The sequence below is a fragment of the Vitis riparia genome, chromosome 19 (assembly GCF_004353265.1).
Source record: "Vitis riparia cultivar Riparia Gloire de Montpellier isolate 1030 chromosome 19, EGFV_Vit.rip_1.0, whole genome shotgun sequence".
NCBI lineage: Eukaryota > Viridiplantae > Streptophyta > Magnoliopsida > Vitales > Vitaceae > Vitis > Vitis riparia.
The window spans coordinates 7,671,611-7,695,279 of record NC_048449.1 but is presented as its reverse complement, the minus strand read 5'-3'; the positions used below and the strand labels follow the sequence as shown (position 1 = coordinate 7,695,279).

The 23,669-nt window shown below is 32.4% G+C and overlaps 5 protein-coding genes across 6 annotated transcripts; 2 read left to right on the top strand and 3 right to left on the bottom strand.

Annotated features, from left to right (window-relative positions):
• The first annotated feature begins 7,840 nt into the window (after positions 1-7,840).
• LOC117908633 (mitochondrial pyruvate carrier 4-like) lies at positions 7,841-9,810 on the top strand. Of its 2 annotated transcripts, none has more exons than XM_034822293.1 (5): positions 7,841-8,030; positions 8,488-8,586; positions 8,658-8,749; positions 9,305-9,378; positions 9,467-9,810. In XM_034822293.1, exons 1-5 carry the CDS (start codon positions 7,976-7,978, stop codon positions 9,510-9,512), a joined length of 366 nt encoding a protein of 121 aa, XP_034678184.1. In that variant the 5' UTR covers positions 7,841-7,975; the 3' UTR covers positions 9,513-9,810. The 2 variants fall into 2 exon arrangements, with proteins under 2 accessions (XP_034678184.1, XP_034678185.1); XM_034822294.1 differs by having other exon boundaries at positions 7,842-8,030; positions 8,697-8,749.
• Positions 9,811-10,543: 733 nt separating this feature from the next.
• LOC117908687 (mitochondrial pyruvate carrier 4-like) lies at positions 10,544-13,491 on the bottom strand. Its single transcript, XM_034822364.1, has 5 exons — positions 13,308-13,491; positions 12,885-12,983; positions 12,572-12,624; positions 11,287-11,360; positions 10,544-10,741 (listed from the first exon to the last, which is right to left on the bottom strand). Exons 1-5 carry the CDS (start codon positions 13,360-13,362, stop codon positions 10,681-10,683), a joined length of 342 nt encoding a protein of 113 aa, XP_034678255.1. The 5' UTR covers positions 13,363-13,491; the 3' UTR covers positions 10,544-10,680.
• A 2,166-nt stretch (positions 13,492-15,657) lies between these two features.
• LOC117908727 (GDSL esterase/lipase At4g26790) lies at positions 15,658-18,129 on the top strand. Its single transcript, XM_034822415.1, has 3 exons — positions 15,658-16,127; positions 16,728-17,217; positions 17,851-18,129. Exons 1-3 carry the CDS (start codon positions 15,762-15,764, stop codon positions 18,042-18,044), a joined length of 1,050 nt encoding a protein of 349 aa, XP_034678306.1. The 5' UTR covers positions 15,658-15,761; the 3' UTR covers positions 18,045-18,129.
• Positions 18,130-18,601: 472 nt separating this feature from the next.
• Positions 18,602-20,940, bottom strand: LOC117908647 (upstream activation factor subunit spp27). Its single transcript, XM_034822313.1, has 3 exons — positions 20,741-20,940; positions 19,664-19,865; positions 18,602-18,993 (listed from the first exon to the last, which is right to left on the bottom strand). The coding sequence occupies exons 2-3, from the start codon at positions 19,835-19,837 to the stop codon at positions 18,865-18,867; spliced, it is 303 nt and encodes a 100-aa protein (XP_034678204.1). The 5' UTR covers positions 19,838-19,865; positions 20,741-20,940; the 3' UTR covers positions 18,602-18,864.
• Positions 20,941-21,714: 774 nt separating this feature from the next.
• Positions 21,715-23,187, bottom strand: LOC117909663 (cytochrome P450 714C2-like). Its single transcript, XM_034823761.1, has 4 exons — positions 23,009-23,187; positions 22,654-22,901; positions 22,192-22,543; positions 21,715-22,105 (listed from the first exon to the last, which is right to left on the bottom strand). Exons 1-4 carry the CDS (start codon positions 23,021-23,023, stop codon positions 21,821-21,823), a joined length of 900 nt encoding a protein of 299 aa, XP_034679652.1. The 5' UTR covers positions 23,024-23,187; the 3' UTR covers positions 21,715-21,820.
• Between the last annotated feature and the right edge of the window lie 482 nt (positions 23,188-23,669).

Below are 23,669 nucleotides of genomic sequence, written 5' to 3'. Positions count from 1 at the left end.
TAGTATTGAGAAAATAAATCATATGGGCAATCTTAAGTCATGGTAACTATTTTGGAAAACAGTTCTGAAAGATAGCTTTTTTTTATATATATATTATTATTTGATGTTTTATAAAAAAAATTAATTTAAAATTTTGAAATATTTTTAACTTGTTTTGAATATTTTTAAAATAATTTTTATATTTAATGATTTATTTGTATTTATTCTCCATTTGTATAATTAGTTTTTAAAACAATTTAAAGAAAATAAATGAAAACAACTAAAAGATGTAAAACATCACAATTATTGATTTAAGAATAGAAAACAACAAATGTTTTCTAGTTATCAAATATGTTTTTTTTTTTTTTTTTGATAATAGAAAATCATTTTAAAAAACAATTGTCAAATAAAAACTCATTATTTCGTATTTTTACTAATAATAACAATAGACAAAGAGAAGATATGATCAAAATAATTTTTTTTTTATTTTTTTATTGACCAAATAAAAGGTAATTTATTTTATAAAATACAAAACAACTACCACAAAATCAATATGCTTAAAAAATTATTTAGGGTTTGGAAAAAAATTAACTAAAAAATGAAAAACTGTTATAAAATATGAGAATTTATCTGATTATGGAAACTTGTGGATGATCATGCATATTCATGTATCTCTTTGCAACTCCCTATAAAAGGGAAATACATCTAATGAAAATTGATTATATTTTCTTCCTACATGCTAATATTCTCTTTCTTACTTTCTTCTTCTCTTCCTTTGTTTTACAACACGTTATCAGCACGAATAGTCTCTACAAAAGAAATATAAAGATTTTTCTCTATTCAGAGAAAAAGAAAGACGTTCTTCTCTTTAGAAAAATAAAAAGACGTTATTCTCTTTAGAGAAATAGAAAGACGTTCTTCCTTTAATAGAAATAGAAAGATTTTTCTCTCTTCTTTCTCACAAAAAGGTATGTGTTAAACTTTTATCATGATTTTCTATTTTATTACCATTTGACTCTCTATTTTCACTTATTTTATTTGAATACAAAAATATACATAATTCCTATAACAAAAAGTTATGAGATAAATTATAAATTATAAAGTAAATTTATAACCAGAAGTTATGAAAAATATGTACAATCCTTATAATTAGAAGTTATGGGATAAATTATAAATTATAGAGTAATTTCATAATAAGAAGTTATGAAAAATATGTACAATCCCTATAACCAGAAGTTATGAAAAAATATGTGCAATTCCTATATCTAAAAATTATGGGAAAAATTACAAAATTACAAAATATGACCAAAAGTTATGCATATGATCCCTAATTATTTATTTTTACTAAACAATATTATATAGCCAAAAGTTATAAAATAAATAAATAAATAAATGTTCATAACCTGAAGTTATGTATAAATCTATATAATGAAAGTTTATAACTCGAAGTAATGCACAAATTTATTTATATATATATATATATATAAACAGTTTATAACTTGAAGTTATGTACAAATTTAAATATTTTCTTGTTCTGACAAAATAACCATGGCTTGAAGTTATGAAAGATATTAACTTTTAATTTATTTAATTTCTTTTAATTATATTGTGTAACTAGAAGTTATACATAAATAGTTCATAGCCTGAAGCCATGTACAAATTTGAATATTTTCTAAAAATATTGGCTTTTAATTTTTATTTCATACTCACTCATTTTTCACAATAGGAATTATGGAAAACAATTTTTATTAACAATTGTTTTATAACCAGAAGTTATGCATACAATTTCTAATTCTCTTGTATAACCAAAAGTTATACAAAACAAAATTGTCAATGAACAATTATGTACCTAGAAGTTACATAATTTTTTTATATAACCAGAAATTATATAAATATCATTATTCATAACTCAAAGTTATGAAAATAAGAAAATTAATATTTTTTGTGCTAATCAAAGGTTATGTCAAAGTTGCTAATATGTACTTTCTTATAGCTAGATGCTATAAAGAACAAAATTGTTAACTAACAATTTTGTACAACTTTATGAAATTTATATAAGCAAAAGTTATAATGGAATATATTATAACTTGAAGCTATGATAACAAGCATATAGATAATATTTACATATTATAAAGGATTAATATTTTGTACATCAAGTTATACAAATAGGTAAGTGTTTAATAGTTTTTATAAATTTATATTATTAGAAGTTATACTGTCGTTAGTAGAAAAATTTAGATATAGATGTGAACTTTTGGATTGCATGATATTTTTGTATTAAAGGTGATATAGTATGGAATATATTTTTTTATTCTAGTTGTTTAATACACAATAATATTTTGATTTAGAAAATTGAGATTCTTTGGATACATGTGAAATTTATAACTTGGTCATATGATTAATAAATTGATTTTGCATGTCAATTTTCTTTATAGCATGTCTTTATGATTGAAAAATTTTGAGTTATATAAAATAACATATATTATTGCATGTTGCCACATATGATATTTTTATTAATGCAATAATTTCATTATCCAAAATAATTTTGAAATTACAATAGGTTTAACTATTGTTCTCAATATATTATGTTATATCTTTACATATATGTTCAGATGGATTTGTAGTATTTCAATTAAAATTTTGAGACAATAAGATGCTTTAAATCATGATATGTTCTCTTTAAATTTTGATTTATGAATTAATTTTTGCACATTGATTTAGATCATAATAATATTTTGAATAAAATTATTAATCTATCACTACAATTAGTTTGATTATGAAAATACTTCCTAGTTATTTCATGTATAAATTGCTTCACACTTACAAAATCAAATATGTGAGATATTTAAGAAATATATAACTATAAATTATCTTTTCATATTTGTTTTATTGTGTTATATATACTCTCATTGTTTTTACACAACTTATTAAGTTAAGTCATCATCAATGACTAATATTTTTCCATTGATTTTAACTATTTCTCTATAATAATATTTCTTCAATTCTATAAAGTCGAGGTCTTTATGACAATGTTTTATGACTTGTTATTTTGATGAAACTTTTGTCTCATTAATTACACAACATTGATGATAGACAATGTTAATACTATATCAGGTGATAGAAACCTGATTAAAGGCTCCAGAAGAGCTTATACCATGTCACTAATAGTATTTGATTCCATGTGAATGACACTTTATACGATACTAGATCCAGAAGAATCTTGTAAGACCAACTTGGTTCCCCGGGGTAAAAAGTCGTATGGATGTACATTTTAAAACCAAAAGTTTTTATTTAGTGACTAGTCTACCTATACACTTAAAATGTAGAATGACATGTTGTGTAGATTATCATTTTAATGAGACAATTCTAGAAGAATGACGTGAAATTATTTGGAATGCATTGACTTTGACTTATCTTGATCTTCGTACCAATCAATGTGAACTGGAAGTTTAAAAGATTATTTATTTGCAAAATCTTGCAAATCAATTATCAAATGCATTCATTGATATAAAGAAAGTGACAAAGTCATATATCTTGGCTGCAAATACTTCAACACGGATTGATGTTCCTATAGGATAGTTAACAAATGAATCTAAGATACGCTTGAAGCGTGGTAGACTTGTTGGCTCAAAGGATGTAACTCCCCAGAAGATGAGAACCCAAGAAAAACTTGATACTCTAAAAGAGACCATCAAAATGATTGATCAGTTTAAAATTGATAAATCTATAGCTCTAGAAGAGGCATAAGTAATGCAGAAAACCCCTGAAGAGGCACATATTGAACAAGAAGCCCTTGAAGTGGCACATATTGAACGAGAAGCCCCTGAAGAGGCACATGTACCTGAAAATTGTGATATCTCAGTAAGTTATATATACACAGGAGAAAAATGGGATCGAAATAATATTATTATTAACAATATTTTCACTTTCCAAGTGACCTCCGATATCATAAGAAATGATGAAGATCCTGAACCATGAAATGTGGGAGAATGTCGACATAGAAATGATTGGTCAAAATGGAAAGAAGCTATGCAGGCAAAGTTAAACTCATTAACAAAACGAGAAGTTTTTGGACTTGTAGTCCAAACACCTGAAAATGTAAAGTCTGTTGGGTACAAATGGGTATTTGTACGAAAACACATTGAGAATAATGAGATCATAAGATATAAAGTGTGATTAGTAGCACAAGGTTTCTTGCAGAGACCTAGTATTAACTACGAGGAAACATACTCTCTCGTCATAGACGCAATCACATTTCATTTCTTAATTAGTTTGACAGTCCTAGAAGGACTAGATATGCGTCTCATGGATGTTATTACAACATATTTATACGGATCCATGGATAATGATATATACATGAAAATCCCTGAAGGATTTAAATTGCCTAAAACAAATTGTACAAAGCCTCATAGAATGTACTCAATCAAGTTATAACGATCCTTATATGGATTAAAGCAATCTAGACGCATGTGGCACAATCATCTTAGTGAATACTTGCTAAAAGAAGAGTATATGAATAACCCTATATGCCCATGCATCTTCATTAAGAAATCAGAGACCGGATTTACAATTATTGCAGTGTATGTTGATGACTTAAATCTTGTTGAAACTCCTGAAGAGCCCATAAGAATAATAAATTACTTGAAAAGGGGAATTTGAGATAAAAGATCTTGGAAAAACAAAATTTTATCTCGGCCTGCAGATTGAGCATTTTCAAATGAAGTTTTAGTACATCAATTAACATACATTAAGAAAGTTTTTGAAGCGTTTTTATATGGATAAAACACATTCTTTAAGTTCTTCAATGGTTGTCAGATCACTTGATGTGAAAAAAGACCCATTTCATCATTGCGAAAAAGATGAAGAATTACTTGGTCCTGAAGTACCATATCTTAGTGTTATTGGTGCACTTATGTATCTTGCCAATTGTACACATTCAGACATTGTTTTTTTTGTCAATTTATTAGCAAAATACAATTCCGCTCCAACTCAAAGACATTGGAATGATATCAAACATATAATGCGTTATCTTCGCAGAACTACTAATATGAGTCTATTATACTTAAGAGAATCAAAACAATAATTGCTTGGATATGCAGATGTAGGATATATTTCAGATCCACATAAAAGTAGGTCACAAACAAGGTATGTGTTTAATTACAATGGTATTGCTATTTCATGAAGATTTGTCAAACAAACAATGATGACCACATCATCAAATCATTCAGAACTACTAGCAATTCATGAAGCAAGTCGTGAATGTATATAGCCAAGATCTATGATCCAACATATTCGGGAATCAGGTGGACTCTTCTCTATCAAAGGTCACCCGACAATATTATTTGAAGATAATATTGCGTGCATTGCACAGATTAAATAATGATACATTCATGGTGATAGAATTAAGTATATATTGTCCAAGTCTTTTACTTTCATTAACTCTAGAAGAGTGATGAAATTGCTATTCGACGAATAAGATTAAGTGACAATTTAGTAAATCTATTCACAAAGGTACTGTCAACTGCAATACTCTAGAAGTTCATTGGAATACACGGACTCAAATATCTTCATACTGTGCTACTAGAGAAAATATAATCATGTCAACATGAGGGGGGTGGGAGGGTGCTAATTGATAAGAATATCATTACACTGCACTCTTTTTTCCTTCGTTCAAGTTTTGTCCCATTGGGTTTTACTGACAAGGTTTTTAATAAGGTGGTTGTAGTAATTTAAAAGAATATTATACTCTTTTTCCTTCACTAGAGTTTTTCCCATCACTAGAGTTTTTCCCATAGAGTTTTCCTAGTAAGGTTTTAATGAGACATATTCTTATTATTATCAAAGGGGGAGTGTTATAAAATATGAGAATTTATTAGATTATGAGAACTTGTGGATGATCATCTATATTGATGTATATCTCTTTGTGACTCCCTATAAAAGGGAGATACCTCTAATGAAAATTGATTATATTCTCTTCTTACATTCTAATATTCTCTTTCTTGCTTTCTTCTTCTTTCACTTTGTTTTACAACAAAAATCAATTAATATACAAAATAACGTATAGAATTCAAAAATGTCAAAAAAATGTTTTCTCTTTTTATCTCTTAAAATCGAATAAATTACATTTACTTTGATTGTAATACTAAAAAGAAGAAGAAAAAAAAGGGTTAAAAAAAATTAAAATAAAATGTGAAAAAAATGAAAAAAAAAAGGTTAATGAATTATTTTTATATGGTATTTTAAATTTATTTTCTTTATTTTAACTCTTTTATACAAAAATTAAATAATTTTAAAATATATAATATTTAATTAATTTTAAGCTTATTTCATTTTCTTTTATACTTTTTTATGATATATCAAAAATGATATTTTCTTATTATTATTATTATTTTTTCGATACTTTCTCAAAGCTAAATAACTTAAAGTGGGAAAAAGGATGTATATGCATTATTTTCAAGTATAGGTCACTTATTTTTTAAAAAATTTATAAAAATATTAAAATAAAGTATTTTAACTTTTTATTTTAAAATATCAATTAAACTCTTTACATTAAATAAAATGAATTTTAATATTTTTTGGTTGAAAAGAATAAAAAATTAATCTCTTTTTTTAAAATATTTTTATTTTATTACCCTCATCCCAATTTTCATAAAATATTTTTATTAAATGCACTTATGGTTAAAAACAGGGAATCAAACTTCCGAGTTGTGTAGATTGGTGTGTTAAGGAGTATGATTTACATATTGAACCTAAATCCTACAAGTTTAAACTTTATTTTATATTTGGTTTCTAAAAAATTTAGAGAAAATGTAAGGGAAAGAGAAAATAGAGGAAAAGTCGAAGGAAAGGAAAAGTAAAAGAAAATAAAAAATAGGTATAAACTCAATAAATTATTTTTATATGTTTCTTCAGACTCATTTTACTTATTCCTTACTATTATATAAAGATTAAATAATTTTAAAATATATACATTTTTTACAAATTTTAGTTATATTTGATTTTTTTTTTTTTTGTATTTTCTATGATGAAATCAAATATGAGAAAGCCAAACATAACCTTAAGGCTATGTTTGGTTTCCAAAAAGTACTAAAGAAAGAAAAAAAGGATTAAGAAAAATTAGTTTCTCATGTTTGACTGTACTATATAAAAAAAGAAGAAAATCAAATATGATTAGAATGAGTGCATTTTCAAATCATATAATCTTTATATTGAAGAGTTAAAATAAATATACTAAACTTATGAAAATAATTTATTAACTTTAAATATAATTTTTACTTTCATTCACTTTTTCTTTTCTTCTAGTTTTCTTCTTTATTTTTTTCCCTTATATTTTCTTTCAATTTTTTAAAAAACCAGTTAAGAAATTTGGTAATTCAACATAATCATAATTTAGTTTGCTCGATGCAATGAGTTCGAACCACCTTTCATTCCATGTTTAGGAGTCACGTGTTGAATTGGTTGTTCAACACCCGAATTTTTTTTTTCAAATCAATCAAAATTGTCTTAACTTCTAAGTATTTTTAATAATTTTGTGTCTGTAATATATATATTTAAAAAAAAAATTGTTCATGTCATTAGGTCACCCTTCATAAAAAAAAATGCTATTATGCTTACTTTTTATGATTTATTTCCATAAAAAATAAAGGCAAAGTTTATCTTTACATGTCACCCATTTGTAAAAAATGCTTTTATCTTTATCCAAAAAGTTAATTATTAAATAATTTTCTTCCAAAAATGCAGGCTACCAAATATTATTATAGAAAAGAAGCCAAATCCTAATTTGCTCAGCTGAGTAATACATGAGATAAGAAAGGGAGTTCTAATCTAACGAACCAGCTTGACCGTTAAATATATGTCCAAATCTACACATGAACCAAAGAGAGACTCTGGGTTTGCAGGGAGATTGGAGACTAATTCCATGGGAGCTTCAAAACTCCAAGCTTTGTGAACCAAAGAGAGACACTGTGGGTTTGCAGGAAGATTGGAGACCAATTCCATGGGAGCTTCAAAACTCCAAGCTTTGTGGAACCACCCCGCTGGCCCTAAAACCAGTGAGTTTTCTCTTCTTAATCCCATGCCCAATGAAATCCAACTCTCTGTTTTTTTTCTGGGCAATCAAACGGAAAATTATTGAGGCAGATAATTTTTTTTTTAAAATTTCTTGGAATCCTGGGGCTTGGTGGATATTCTTAGATTCATTTTCTGGTCGGATAAAGTCAACCATAGTGGCTAGTTCACATAGAAAAAAAAGAAAGGAAAAAAAAAGAAGGAAAAAATCAATGATATTCTATCAGCAGTCAGACTGAAGGGGCGTTTGGTTCCACAGAATTGGATTGGATTTTCTGAAAATATTGATTCTGTTGAGAAATTGGTTTTTAGGATCTGGGCTTGAAGGATTTCCACTGGTTCATAATCCAAACAGATGAATCTGCTGAAGATAGGAATAGGTTATATGATCTTTTTCTTTTGAATTATAATACTGAGTGGTGAATCTACTGATGACTGCAGTTCACTTCTGGGCTCCGACATTTAAATGGGGTCTGAGCATAGCAAATGTTGCAGACTTCTCAAAACCACCCGAAACGCTCTCATATCCTCTGCAAATAGGTACATATGCTCACTCTTTTCTGTCATTTTCTTCTCTTTTTTTTAAGCAAATAGTTAATTTTTAGTATCAGTTCTGCAATGGAGGCCTTTGTTGAGAATATGGTCTGCAGTTGTTGCATGCAGTGGGCTTATTTGGAGTCGATATGGCATGGTGATCACGCCGGTAAGGTCTATTAATTTCCAGCTTTTTAGCTAGTCTTCAATCTATTGGTGATGTCTAAGAAATCCATGCTATTGGTGATGTAATAGCCCAAATAGGATAGGGAAAAAAATGTTCTTGAAGATATATATAGGCATAAGGCCTTTTCGGTTCTAGAGCGGATAATTTCATAAGACACAATTAGAACGTTGCGTTCGTGTAAGGGTTTTCATGTCTACATAAAAATGTTTATGATATCCTACATCACATAAGAGGAAAAAGTTTGAGGGTCTTTTGGGTTTAGAGTGAACGATATCTTCATGTTACAGCCTCGAGCATGGATAATATCTACACGGTTGGAAACGATCGATAAAGTATTGAGTACTTCAAAAGCCTAACTATTGGCAACAACCTTTGAGATAAAAGTTGAGGATATGCCGACATGGTTTCTTATATATAACAAGGAAAAAACCCTTAATACATACTTATTTACTGATATTTGATGTACTTTTTTCATTGGGCCATGCATGTCTAGCAGTTGACTCTTGAATTTTCTGCTATATCATGCTGAGATTGCAGCGAAACTGGAATCTTTTCAGTGTTAATCTGGCAATGGCTGGAACAGGGATGTATCAACTGTCACGCAAAATTCAGTAAGTGAAGGTTCAGATACCATCCATTCATGCCAAATCTCCCAGCCCAAGAACAACATTTCTGACACCTCATTCTTGTATTTTTCAGGCATGACTACCATTCCAAAACAGAAGCAGAAATCACAAACGAATGACTACAAATATGTTACAGGGGTTTATGTCTTATGAATTCCTCTAGAATTTGAATATGGCTTTGGATTGTAGATGGTTTGGTTAATTTGTTGTTGATTTGCATATTTTCCATTCTACTGGTTTGATGAACTGAAGGTGCATATATCACTCTGAATTCAAACCTTGACCAAATTCTACCCCCATCTGGTCAGTACAGAGTAGATAATTGCACCCAACTACTAAGATCCTTTGTCCAACCACACATTTGATGATCACCACGAAGCTTTTTTGGGGCCAAATTTGGTTTGTTGTTTTGGTTTATGTTATTGCTTGTATCTCTAAAATATGTCAATAAAATTGTTTTGAAAAGTTAAACCAGATCCACCATTGATCAAAACCTAAATGATTTCTTATACTTCGATTGTCTTTTCATAGAGAAATGGTACTCTAATTTAATGGATACTCCAACCCCATGAATTCAACTAGAATTTCATTCAATTTTAATAAAATTTGATAGTTTGATTTTTGTCCTAAACTTTTTGAAAGCTTTTGAATTCATTTATTAACTAATGGCAAGGATCTCACACGCTAGTCTTAAATTCTTGTCTTCTTTTCATTGGTCCGAATGGCTGATGGGTTTTTTTGAGTACTTGTCTCACTATATAAAAATAAATAATTTCAAATCGTGTTTGAGATTTTTTTTTTTAAACCCAAGGGTTCGGGTTAAGTTATAATATTAAATTATTATATTAAATATATCAAATGGGTTTAATAACTAAAATTAAATCAATTAAAAGTTGCACAAGGCAAGCAATGAGCCAGACTTCCATGTGCATGTCTTGCGGCATCACGCCAGTTGTGATAGTCAGTGGACTCCCAATAATTTGGAAAGGGAAGAGAATATCGAGTTTGATGGCGCCAATTTAATTCTAGAAGGCACAAAATTGCAAATTGCTCTTCGAAACAGACTCCAAATCCGATGGGTTAGGTTATGTTTGGTTCATAAGAATGAATATTTTGTTTTGATTTTTATTTCTCTTCGAGTAGAATTGAATTTAGTCGATAATTTCAATTATTGCATTTGGATGCACCTAGCAATAAATTATATACGAATTTGGATAAAGGGTATTATTTGTTTGGTGAGATTATTTACTCACATACATCACAATTGTCTTCACCAAGTGGTTGTTATTATTTGACCTGTACTTGTTCATTTGCTATTTCTGCTTCTGTCTTGGAAGAGTAGTCATGCCTGAAAAATGCAAGGAAGAGGTGACAAAAACGTAAGATACATGAACTCCTAATGTGTAGCTTTAAGTGACAAATGACAGCATTCTTGTCTTGCTCAAATTTTTGGATGACAAATTGCTTGTACGGCTCAAACTTCTAATATGAAGGAAACAGCTTGTCCAGGCCAATCGTTATCATACCATCATAGCATATAAAAAAATCCGACCAGTGAGACTAGTCAAATTCATGTCAGCCAGGACATAAGCATGATGCTTATGGACTTGCCTTGGCTCCTAGGCCAAGTTACAGGTTATGGTGCTGTTATTTTGCTAAGTACGATTGTGAAAGCTGCTTGGTTGGTTCAAACAACGGTTCAACCTAGTTTGGTGAACCATAATTCTTCTTAACTTTTGAAAAGCGTAGTATCAGTTGGTAACCCAACAGCTCTAGATTTCTCCAACCAGAGACTTTTCCAATCTTGTCTCCAGGGTGGAAGATTTGGTATGGTAAAAATGTCTAAAACCTTAGTAAACTGCAAATGGAAGTATCGAATCTGAACCGACTTACCAAATTTTGCGTGACAGTTGATACACGCCTGTTCCAGCCATTGCAGCATTAACGCCGAGAAGATTCCAGTTTCTCTGCAATCCCGAAATGATTATAAACGGAAATGTAAGAGTAAGCTCCAAGACAGCCCAAAAAGAAAACCTCTGCAGGGCAGAGAGAGAGGCAAATCAAATGGTAAAGAAGGTGGAACAGTGGAACTTCCTAAATAATAAGTTTACTAACAAAACTATGCACAGATCTTTAATGCCTCTTGAGGGACTTGATTTTGCAGAAAAAAGCACAACTATGTCTAGGTAACTGCATAATTAAGCTTCATGGTTTCCCTTTTGGACAATTAGGCAACATAAATTCGATTTGAGAATGATTTTCAACTAAAACCGAACATAATCTGTAATGAAACTACAGAAGCCCATGCCAGAAAATTTTCCCCCACTAAGGTAAATTATATACTCATGGTTTCAATGATTGCCAGCTTAATCATATTCAATAGATGAGTACCTATCAAAGGTCAGCAGTAATCCATCTCTTATAGAAGAAGGCTGAGATTCTTTCTATTTTATGTGGAGAAATGATCACAATCACAACTAAGATTTGACAAATGAGGTTTGGTAAGCATCAATACCTCTATTGACCTACCCATTGAGATATATTTTCATCTCAGTGGGATCTGTCGATATTGCCCTCTCACTAGAGGGGCTCTTGGTTACATAGGGAACTCATAACCCGACTTCCCGTATTGGTAACTTCCATTACACCATGACTCAATCTCAGATTGGCCCTTTGGAGAAGCCTTGTTTCTCTTTTTTTCCTTGGCAAGGCACCTCCCTCTTAATAAAATTTATCCCTTCTTATATAAGAAAATTTAGCATTAATGCCCTCAAAGGTCTACTCTGTCTATATATATATATACAGAGAGAGAGAGAGAGAGAGAGAGAGAGAGAGAGAGAGATACGTAATTTCTATTTCATAGATGTTGCAAGAGAATCTAAGACTTCACCAGCAACATGGAAATTCGTCTTAAACATCCTATGTTCTCTTGGTTAGCTGGGAAAGTGGAACTAGAGATTCAAGACAAGTTGAAAGGCAAACTGAGAAATCCAAACTTGATCAATCTCTCCATAAAGCTGGAGATATGATCAAGCAATCAAGTAACTTCCAATCACAGGATGAGAAATTAGAGTGAGGAGGGCACAAAACAAGCTAATTACACAATGGAACTCTAAGAAACATTCAATAAGCATTTAGACCTGAACACATCTCAAAAGCTGGAAATCATCCTTCTTACCGGGGTAATAACTGTGCAATAGCGAGACCAGATGAGGCCACTGCAAGCAACAGCTGCAAACCATAGTGTAGTACAAGGAAAAATTTATTAAAATCTGATGAACTAGGCCCTCAACAATAGTCCTACCAAAACTGATACTAACAGTTGACTTGTCAAAACAAAAGTTTTTTTGGTAGTGATTTTAAAAGCGTCTCCAACCTTCCTAGCACTTGAAAATAATGCTCCCTGTAATCACTACCAAACCAAATTCTAAATATTGGGTTAAATCAAATAAGAAAAAGAAAAAAAAAATGACAGAGAACCATGGGCATACCAAATTGCAGAGGATATGAGAGTTCTTCTGGTGGTTTTGAGAAGTCAGCAGCATTTGCTATGCTGAGACCCCATTTAAATGTCGGGGCCCAGAAGTGAACTGCAATTATTAGTAGATTCACCACACACCAAACATTATTATTGACAAGAAAATATTATGCAAAAATACAACCTATTCGACTGTTTGGATTTACAGAGGAAACCCTTCAACCCCAAATCCCCAAAAACAAATTTCTCAACAGAATCAAGATTTTCAGATTCTGCCCATGGAAGTGAAACCAAAAGCCCCTTCATCGGAATCAACAACTTTGAATATGAATTCTAACAATATCAAAGAGGTCCCATGTTTGATCGACAAGAAAACCTGGGAAAAGAAGAGTAGTGATGAAACAGCAGAGGGTTGATTTGCTTAGAGAGAACTCACTGGTTTTGGGGCCAACAGGGTGGTTCCACAAAGCTTGGAATTTTGAAGCTGCCATGAATATCTCCCTGGTCCTTACAAATTACAATAACACTATTGTCTTTGGCTTCCTTTTGTTTTTCGGTTTTAATAATATTATGTAGATATACATTGATAGCAGACACAGGTGAGGCTGGTGGGCCGGCAACTCCATTGTCAGGCCTTTCACGTCCCACTCACCCGGAATGGTTGTGGATTGTACACTTTTTTTGAACGATTCTTCAACTTCATATATCCATGCACATCAATGATCTAGATTTAAATTTCCATAAAATGAAAATAAAAAATAAGAGAAATAAAGAAACGTGGTGGGTTGGGAATCGGGATTCTTGGGAACTCCATGCCTATCGGTTCATGTCCTAGTCCCACTCACTTGACGGGTATGCCTCATTGTTTCGGGATATTCGATTGGAAAAGAAATCATTAAAAATCTTGTTTGACTACTGTTTTGAAAAGATGTTTTCTACTCTTCAAAACAAAAAGAAAAAAAAAATGTTTGATCTATTATTAAAAATGATTTTTAGTTTTTAGTTGTTTTTTTATAATTATTTTAAAAAATAATTATATAAAAAATGTAAAATGATTAAAAATAAATATAAAAATTATTTTTAAAATATATTTAAAAATATTAAAAATAGATTAAAAATACTTAAGGTCTTCAAATAAATTTTTGTTTATTATTTATTATTTTTATTTTTTATAGTAGTTCAAATGATTGTATTTAAAAGAAAAAAAGAAATATGTGATGAAATCATAAAAATAAATAAATGTTTTATTTAGTATTAATCTACAAAATAAAAAATTCACTGTTAACTTGAATCCCATGTCTTAAACCTTTAAACCATAAAACATAATTTTTAAATTCACCTAAATATCATGGTAAATTATCAATTGTATTATTTATCATATAAGATTGTATTTTTATTATTATCTATTATATATATAAAAAAATTTTATTATCATTTCATGTCATAGTAAGAATATATCGTATATAAAATATATCAATGCTAATAAATGTGATGGTGATTATGCAAATTTGAAGTTGAAAAGTTCCAATTAGGCAGATTTGGAGTGGAATGATGTTTAGGTTTAGCTTTCTAAGGAGAGAAAAAAAAAGGGGGGGAAATTATAGTCATCAATTATCATTTTGATATAAATAAAAAATAAAAAATAATATATAAATGCTGATGTGGCATAAACACACTACTTTGAAGAATATTTTTAAAAATAAATCTAGATTGAGATTTTTTTGTTTTTATTCATTTTCTCTTGAAGTGTCTTTTGGCAATAGCCATGGATTTTCTATTAAGAGCAACATTTTCCTAATATGCAGTTAGTTAAGAGTTAAGACTTGGAGCACCATATGGGATAGTATGGAATGGCATGGAAAAGAAGTGATAGCTGATAAACATCTTCCCAAATCATAAAATTGAAAATCTGCTGTACATCATCATCTCATGAAGAGGACGAAGAACAGGACAAGAGGATGGGATAGACCTCCCTTAATGGGAAGCATGGTCAAATAAAGAAGCTGCATCACTTGGTTTCTCACATGAAAATTGTGGTTCAACCATCCCCATGCCTAATTTCACCACCACACAACAAGAAAATTGTCCAAGTCCTTTTGGGCTGTTATATTATATATGCCCTTCTCCCTATTTTACATAACAGTATTACATGTCTTGAAGAAAATACCAGTCAAGCATTCTGATCCATGGAGCATTTGTTTGTAAAGATCAGTCTTCCAGAAATGCTTGTCAATTCAGGCAATTTGATTCTGTTCACCAGTGATGGACTTTACACACAACCATCCAAATCTATCTTGAGCACATAGAAGTGAACATTTCAACAAGACAACAACTACCATCACTTACCTCACTGACAGTTTCAAGTAAATTAGGACATCTAAATCATAGTATCACGAAAGAATTAACATTTCAGGGATTTTCACTAGCAGCAATGTTATTCCAAAATAAACAATTCTGGAGCATGAATGAATATGGCTCCTATTTTTTATTTCATAACAAGGAATCTTCACACAGCAGTGTCATTACCTGGTTTTCTTTTTGAAGGAACAATTACTAGCATTCTGTTCTCACTACAAAAATCATGCAAAACTATGGTTAGGATGTCAATTCAATTGAATGAGAATAACTTGCTGTGTAAACTTCTGTAGTGTCCTCATCAACCTATCCCCCATTTTCCTGAACCTCCACATGATTACCACTAATGCAAGTAGTAAACAGCCAACCAACCAACCTATTTCAGTTCCAACTTGAATTAAGTTCCTCATAATCATTCCTACTAGCACTCCCAACCCCCTCCCAACAACCTCATAATAATTCATGCTAGCATTCCCAACCCCTTTCCAATTACCCCCTCCAACCCTTTATAAGTGGAGAGTAAGGACATAAAAGTATGATGTATAAGGTCATGGCTTGGCTCTTCTTAGCTCAGCTCCTGATCCAAATCCTAAGGATCCATGCAAAAGTTCCAGCCATTATTGTTTTTGGGGACTCCTCTGTGGACTCAGGGAACAACAACCAGGTACAAACAATTCTAAAGAGCAATTTTGAGCCTTATGGGCGTGATTTCAATGGTGGCCAACCCACTGGACGGTTTTCTAATGGTCGGGTTCCACCAGACTTCATTTCTGAGGCTTTTGGGGTCAAGCCAGTGGTACCTGCTTACTTGGATCCCACTTATCGTATTACAGATTTTGCCACTGGAGTTTGCTTTGCTTCTGCTGGAACTGGTTATGATAATGCTACCTCCAACGTGCTGGTATGTTCCTTAATAGAACTTACATTGGATCCTAGTATTCTAACATATGCCAAATTATTTACTAATTGATACATAGAAATCCTGTTGCACATCATGATCAGACCCATAGATCATCTTTAAGTGGATCAATCATGAAGATAGGGCCCCTCAAGCTGAAACTCAGATCCAGGACAAGAACCTTGGATTCTTGTACCCCTTACCATTCTTTGCCAAAGTGTTAGTCTGATTACTGTTTCAGAAACCATCTCACTCATGGTTTAACTCAACTCAGTAAAACTTGATGCAGACAAAACTAAATTGAGTTGTAAGTTCATTCAACAAAGTTTTAAGAACTTTAGTTAATTTCAATTCAATTTGGTTACCTTCCAACAGAAAATCATCTAAATTTAGTTACCTTCCACAAGAAAGATCATCTCAATTTGGTTACCTTCCACAAGAAAGATCATCTCAAGTTGGTTACCTTCCACAAGAAAAATCACCTAGCTATCTTGGTTTGACTATGTTTTCCATTTTTCTTTTTCTTCCATTTCTTTTTGCAAAAGATGGTGACTGACTCAAGTTACCGAAATAACTAATTTTCAATGTGATTTGGACTTGCAGTCAGTGATACCTTTCTGGAAGGAACTTGAATACTACAAGGAATACCAGAAGCAGCTCAGAGATTATCTTGGCCATCAGAAAGCTAATGAGGTTCTGAGTGAATCACTGTATTTAATAAGCTTAGGAACCAATGATTTCTTAGAAAACTACTACCTACTTCCAGGCAGGCGGTTAAAGTTCTCTGTTGAGGAGTACCAGAGTTTTCTTGTAGGGATTGCTGGAAATTTCATTACAGAGCTCTTCCAATTAGGAGCTAGAAAGATCTCTCTGAGTGGTCTTCCTCCTATGGGTTGTTTGCCACTGGAAAGAACCACAAATATTTTATCTGGGAGGGATTGTGTGGAGAAGTACAATATTGTGGCCTGGGATTTCAATGGGAAGCTGCAAGAACTGGTTGTGAAGCTGAAAAATGAGCTTTCTGGAATCAGATTGGTGCTAACAAACCCATTTGATATTCTCTTGGAGATCATTCAGAGTCCACACTCTTTTGGTAAATTTTCTGGCTGACCACTACCACAACTGGTGCAACATGGCATACTGTGCATGAAAAAGGATCATGCAACATAAGCCCTAGGTCATCGGTTGCCATGTGGAGCATCCTAAAATTGACATGTCTCATAATATTATTGGCAATATTAGGGTGGTTTAAAATCTTTAATAGACAAGATGACCTGCATTCATTTTTAACTATTTATTAAGGTTGAAGGATTGTAGGTAGCTTAGGTTAGATATATTGTGCTTAGCTTGCTAGTGATAATCTAGATCAGAGGATTTTTATTTCCTATTATTTTATTTTATTTTGGCTTTTCTTGCTTGGATTTCCCATAGACTGTTTTACCATTCCATTGCACCAAAGCTAACTTTTCTAATAGTTTGCAAATGATTAGATTTTTTTCAACTACTTCCTTTCCATATTTGCTCAATCTTTTGAGCATGCAGACATACTCCAGGCTTTTCTCTCTTTTTTTCTTTCTTAGGGTTAATCTTGACAACATCAAAATGCCTTAATACATAATTAATTTTTATGTACAATTTTTTATAGGCCTTATTTCCTTGATACATAATTACATTTTGTATGCCTGTGATTGAAGTTAATCAAAGTAACCTAATTCCTAATTTGCAGGATTTGAGGAAGCAGCAGTAGCATGTTGCGCAACTGGATTGGTTGAAATGGGGTACATGTGTAATAAATTTAACCCACTCACATGTGCAGATGCGGATAAATATGTATTTTGGGATGCTTTCCACCCAACAGAGAAAACCAACAGGATTGTTGCTGATCATGTGGTTAAGCATTCCCTAGCAGAGTTCCTATGATTAGTCATGTAATATAATGCACAATATCAGTAATCCCACTCATCATTTGCGTTTCTGTATTGATGTTACTAGGATCATTATTATCGATAATTCTCCATAAAACCAATATCATAAAGGATCATCCAAACTAAGTTTTGTTTTCTAACTACAAGTTTCTCAACAAAGTGCAATTTCTAAAGACCAATAAACCATTCTATTTGACTTTAAACATTCCTTGAGAATTTAGATATGCCCTTTGTGGCACAGGTTGATGGGATGCCATGAACTCATCTATGGAATCAGTAATGATTGCAGGTCTCACAAAATCATTCGGTTAAAACCACCAGTTCTAATTGGATGAGATTTAGCATTCATGTTTTCTTCCTGAAATTGCAAGTTCATCACAATTGAGTGAGAGTGAGAGAGAGAGAGAGCTAAGCATATTTATAATTTATCAACTGTCCATCTCTGCATGGATATGAAACATCCTTTATAAGAAATACAAAATATATCCATCAAAAGCTGAAATTCTCAGAAGCATTATACAAGTAAGTTCCTTTACCACGAGAGAGGGAGGATTTGAAGAAAATTATCTTCTAATATTAATAAACCAATGCCAGATAAATAGCCAACGAACATAGATTCAGCATTAGGTTTTAGGGGGTCCATATAGATAATACTTAAAAGCTCAATGAATCCAAACAGATTAGGACTCCATAATATTCAAATATTTAACAATCAATTTGCTACAACATGAAACAGCTGTATTTCAGGAAGTGTATGCTGAAGGGAGAGGCTACTTTTTGAGGGAATATAGGCACCTTAACCTCAAATTCTCAAATCACTTTCGCTCCTTGGGAAAATGCAGTTTGATCAGTGCAGGAAGTTCAGCTAGCTCAACACGAGGCTTACCCAACAAAATACTCCTGAGCTTGTCATCACAAATGACCACATTCTTGTTGTTTGGATCCTGAACAAGAAACAGTGCAGCCCACAGTTCCATTCAGGTATAAGGAAAATACACTAAATTAATAAAAACTCTTGCAACATTAATTACTTTAAGTGCATGAAGGAAAGAATAAAGCTACTATATGGTCTTCCATTTGCTTCTAGCAATCATGGTAATATGAATGTATTTCATCTATGTGTGTGCTTGTGGTTAAACAATATAGTAACTGTCTCTTATTAACCATCAACCAGTGCCTTACACGATTACATCATCACTAAGGAAAACTGAGTCACTGTTATTAGAAACTCTTAGAAAGCTGCTCTTTTGTTTAATTAACCGGGTCCAACCTCATTCCAATTAATCCACCCTCTAAAAACAACTTTAACTGGAAATAGTGTAACTTCCGTCAAAATTCAAAATATTTAAAAAAAAAAAATCATATACAGCCTACAAAATAATGAAGAAAGATACTTAGGGGTAAGAAAAAACAATGATTATATAAATCATTTTCACTCCAAACAATGATTATAGTTAGGTTCCATGTGATAACTGATAAGAAGGGAGATGCAAAAATAATATGCATATCAAAGATTACTTTTGCACACAGACACATCCCTATAAAGAGACAATAAGGAAGACAAACTTCCTCTTCATTATCAATTATAAAAACATGGAAAGAGAGATACAAAACCTGAAGATTGTTGGCCTTGATGTATGACCAGACGCGCATGAAACAGCCCAAACGTGAAATCTGAGACTGACCCACAAATTCTCGAAGTGTTGAAGGCAGATTTGCAAGGTCAATCAAATTTGCTAGCTTCTTTGGATTCTCTGTGATGGCCCTCTTCACACGCTGTGGCAGCATCCTTCTCACTCTCGTCTCTGACTTCTTCCTGTTTACAGTCCAATAAAGTTCTTACTGAAAAGTTTGAAAACTAGCCGCTTCTTCTTCATTACACTGATATCAATATGAATAACAGAAAGATAAATTCTTAATCATCTGAAATGTGCTTATCTGGCCCCTCACTTTGTGACCGACAGTCATAGCATAATTGACAGATGCATGAGAACACGTGTCCCCTCTCTTTTCCAAACAAAGATTACACTCAGTATTAGTTTTCAAATTCCATTCAACAAAATGGTCCTGTATACCATCAATGGTATAGATTTTCCATTTTCTCCCACGACCCAATTCACCGTAATGAATTTAGCCATTAATTCCACAGAATAATTTGCAAAAAAATTCGAGTTCAGCTGACCAGCATTAAACTTAACTTCCAACATTTTTGCATCAAGTGGTTCGACCACAGCCTACACAATTGCATTAAGGAACAAACATATTCATTGATTTTCCCTTTTGGGTCCCACTCAATAATGTGCTACATATTGGACTAAACCGTAAACCCTAATCATTCCCCACCCAGAACACTCCTCCCAAAAACTTTAGCAGCCAGCCAGGTGCCACCTTGCATTGATTGTATGGAAAACCTTGTTGCTCCAACCAATTCCTAAACACCCAGTTCAAGAAGGGCCACTTTCTCTAACATTCAATATACTAAAAACACATAACCTCTTTGAGGCATTTCACCAAACATTTGGCATACACCATCCATTATTAAACTTCACCTCCCCTACCATAATCATTAGTAGTTTTGTTCCACTGGGTTTTTTTTACAGTGCAGATTAGAACAGTTATAACATATTACAGAGTTGAACGTAATGAATCTACCTCAAAGCTTTGAAGAAAATAGCTTAAAAACAATCATACCTCAGACACAAAGAAAAAGTTGAGACTATGGGTGGATACGTGGTCTCTAGTCTCTGCTTTCACCTGAACCACGCTTGCCTGAGATGCACCTTCGATCCAAAATTGGCCTTTGATCTTGGGAAGTTTCACATACGATCTCCACAGGTAAATTTCATAAGCTGAAGGTTACTTTTGGTTATGCTTGGTTGGGGAAAATAAAAATGCTGAGGAGCAGAAGAAGAAGAGGAATATAAATAAATAAAAACCAAAAATAAACTTAAATGAACATTACTTATTTATAAATTTAATAATAAAAGCATTTAAAAAAAAATAAAGATGTATGATAAATTGTTTTTAAAAAATAAAAAAATTTGTTCAAATAAGTTATTTTTAATACTTTTTTCCATTTTTTATTTATTTTTATTTTTTAAAATATATCAAAACCATCACAATTTTCCTTTTAGAACTTTTTTAATTAAATATTTATTCATATTTATTGATTTCAATTATTTTATTGAGCAGGATTAATCACAAAAAATGATAATATATAATATAAATAATCATCGAATAAAATACAATACATAGAAAATTGAAGTTTCTTAGTTTTTTAAAATATTCAATTTATAATTTTTAAGAATAAAAAAATATATAAACAATCTAGAGTAAAAAGATAATATTAATTTTTTATTGAAAAACAAGTTATTATTATTATTTTTATGATTAAAAGATAATATTTTATTTTCCTAATTTTTTTATATAATCTATAAATATATTTCTTGTTGTCAAATGTCTTTCTATTATTATTATTTTAAATTTTACAAGTCATGCCTATTTGTTACAATCTCATAGTGAAAACTAAAATACATGTTAGATATAACTTCTAAATTTTTTATATTGCCTAATATATTTTTATTCAATGTAATTGTAATCTCAATATAAATTGATAAAAACACTTTTTTTTTTTTTTTTTTTTTTTTGGTGGACCTCACCTCAATGACCCCTATTATGTCCCATGCCATAGCCTGTGACGTGTGTCATAACTAGTGTCATGATTCATGCCAAAGCTCGTGCCAGGATTCAAGACCTTTATTTCTGCAATGGCTAGGCCCTGGCCAGGACAAGCTCTGTTTCCAGTACCAAACGGGACGTAGGCACTGGAAGGGTTGCAGGCCCCAGAAATACGATTAGCAAACCTCTCTCAGGGTTGAACTTGGCTCCATCAGGTCCCCAGAACTCAGAATCTTGGTGCAATGCTGGTAACCAAACCCAAATACCGACACCCTCTGGAACCGAAACATCACCAAGCTGAACATCTTTCAATGTATGCCTCGTCAAAATGGCCACTCCTGAGTAAAGCCGCAGTACCTCCTGAATCACCATTTTCAACTGCATCCATCCATGGCAAATCAAACCCAGGTCAATTTCCCACTAACTAATACATTTAATTTATTTCAAGTTGGTGAATCACATACCACTTTCATCTTGCCAGGCATGTTGGCCTCTAGGGGACGGCCTGCGCATGCTTGTGCAACCTCAGCTCGAATTCGGTCCTGCCATTCAGGATGTGAAGCTAACAGCATCAAACCCCACATTGAGGCCACAGCGGTCACTTCAAAGCCTGGCAGGTATACGTTTCTGCAGTTATCAACTATGTATTGCTCCGGGGTCAATGGCCCGAGTTCACCAGTCTTGGTGCTCTCCATGATGACCTGTGGCTGTTCTTTAGATACAGCTTCAGAATGTTCCTTTGTCATGTCTAAGATGAAGGAGGTAATCTCTTTATCTAATCCCCACGCATACCGATTATCCTTGGTTGGTAGATATCTAATATTTCATTGAGAAAAAAAGAAAATGAAACTTGATTGTGATAAATGAAGACATATATTCATTGTCAAGTTTTGTGCAGGAACAAGGTGGGAAATTAAAGCACATGCCTGTGGATGGAAAGCCCCTCGAGTAATGTTGAGCTATGCATGACCTTCATGACAGCCCTAAACTTAGGAAATAACTCAATCCCTTTGGAGTTGTTGCTTCCAAAAATAGCGCTTGAAATTACACTGGAGGTGTAGCCTCTTACGTACTCTTTCACTTCTATATCTGCACTCCCACCCCCATTTTCAATCAGACTCTCCCATGACCTCACCAGTTTGTTTGCAGATTCCAACATAATCTCCACCCGAGCCTGCAATCATATATAGTGTGATGGATATATGTAATGACCATCATTTTTTTTCCCCTTCTTTGTCTAAAATGTTATGAAGGAGCAGTTTCTAAAAGTGTGAATTTTACCTTAACTTCATCCATGTAGAGCTGAGGGGCTATGGTCTTTCTCTGGTGCGACCAAATTGCACCATCCGTGGTTAGAATGCCCTTCCTGTAACAATTCGCTCCCAACTGTGTAAATATTATCCGCTTTGGACTCAAATGGGTTTAAAACGCGTTTAAGGGTTAGGAGGACACACAATGTCGAACGTCATCCCCTTACGAACCCAAAGGAGCTCTCACGACTTTAAAATGTGTATACAGGATTACGAGGAGTCCATACTTATATAGCGTTAGAAACTTTCCTCTTATCCGATGTGGGATGTCACACTTCTCCGGTAAAGGCCCTCGCTCCTTCTGCAGATAAGGTGGTTTCCCCGGTTCGACCAATTTTCCCATTTCCTTCACCAGTTTAGGATCAGCCACGTATAGAAGTTGCACATCCCCGAGTGCAAATGTGATTGATCAGGCCATCTTGGTTATTTCTGAAAATTTGAAAGGCCAGAAAAAAACAACTAAGTTCACTGTAAATACCATATTGCTTCGTCCATTTACTGAAATATGGGAAGATTCGGGCGAAGAAAAATCAAGTGGCGGTGGTGATTCACTGGAGGGAGCCTTTGCCATTGACATTATCCTCCTCGTCTCAGGAATATTACCCGTTACAAAGGATGGAGGGAGACCTCTA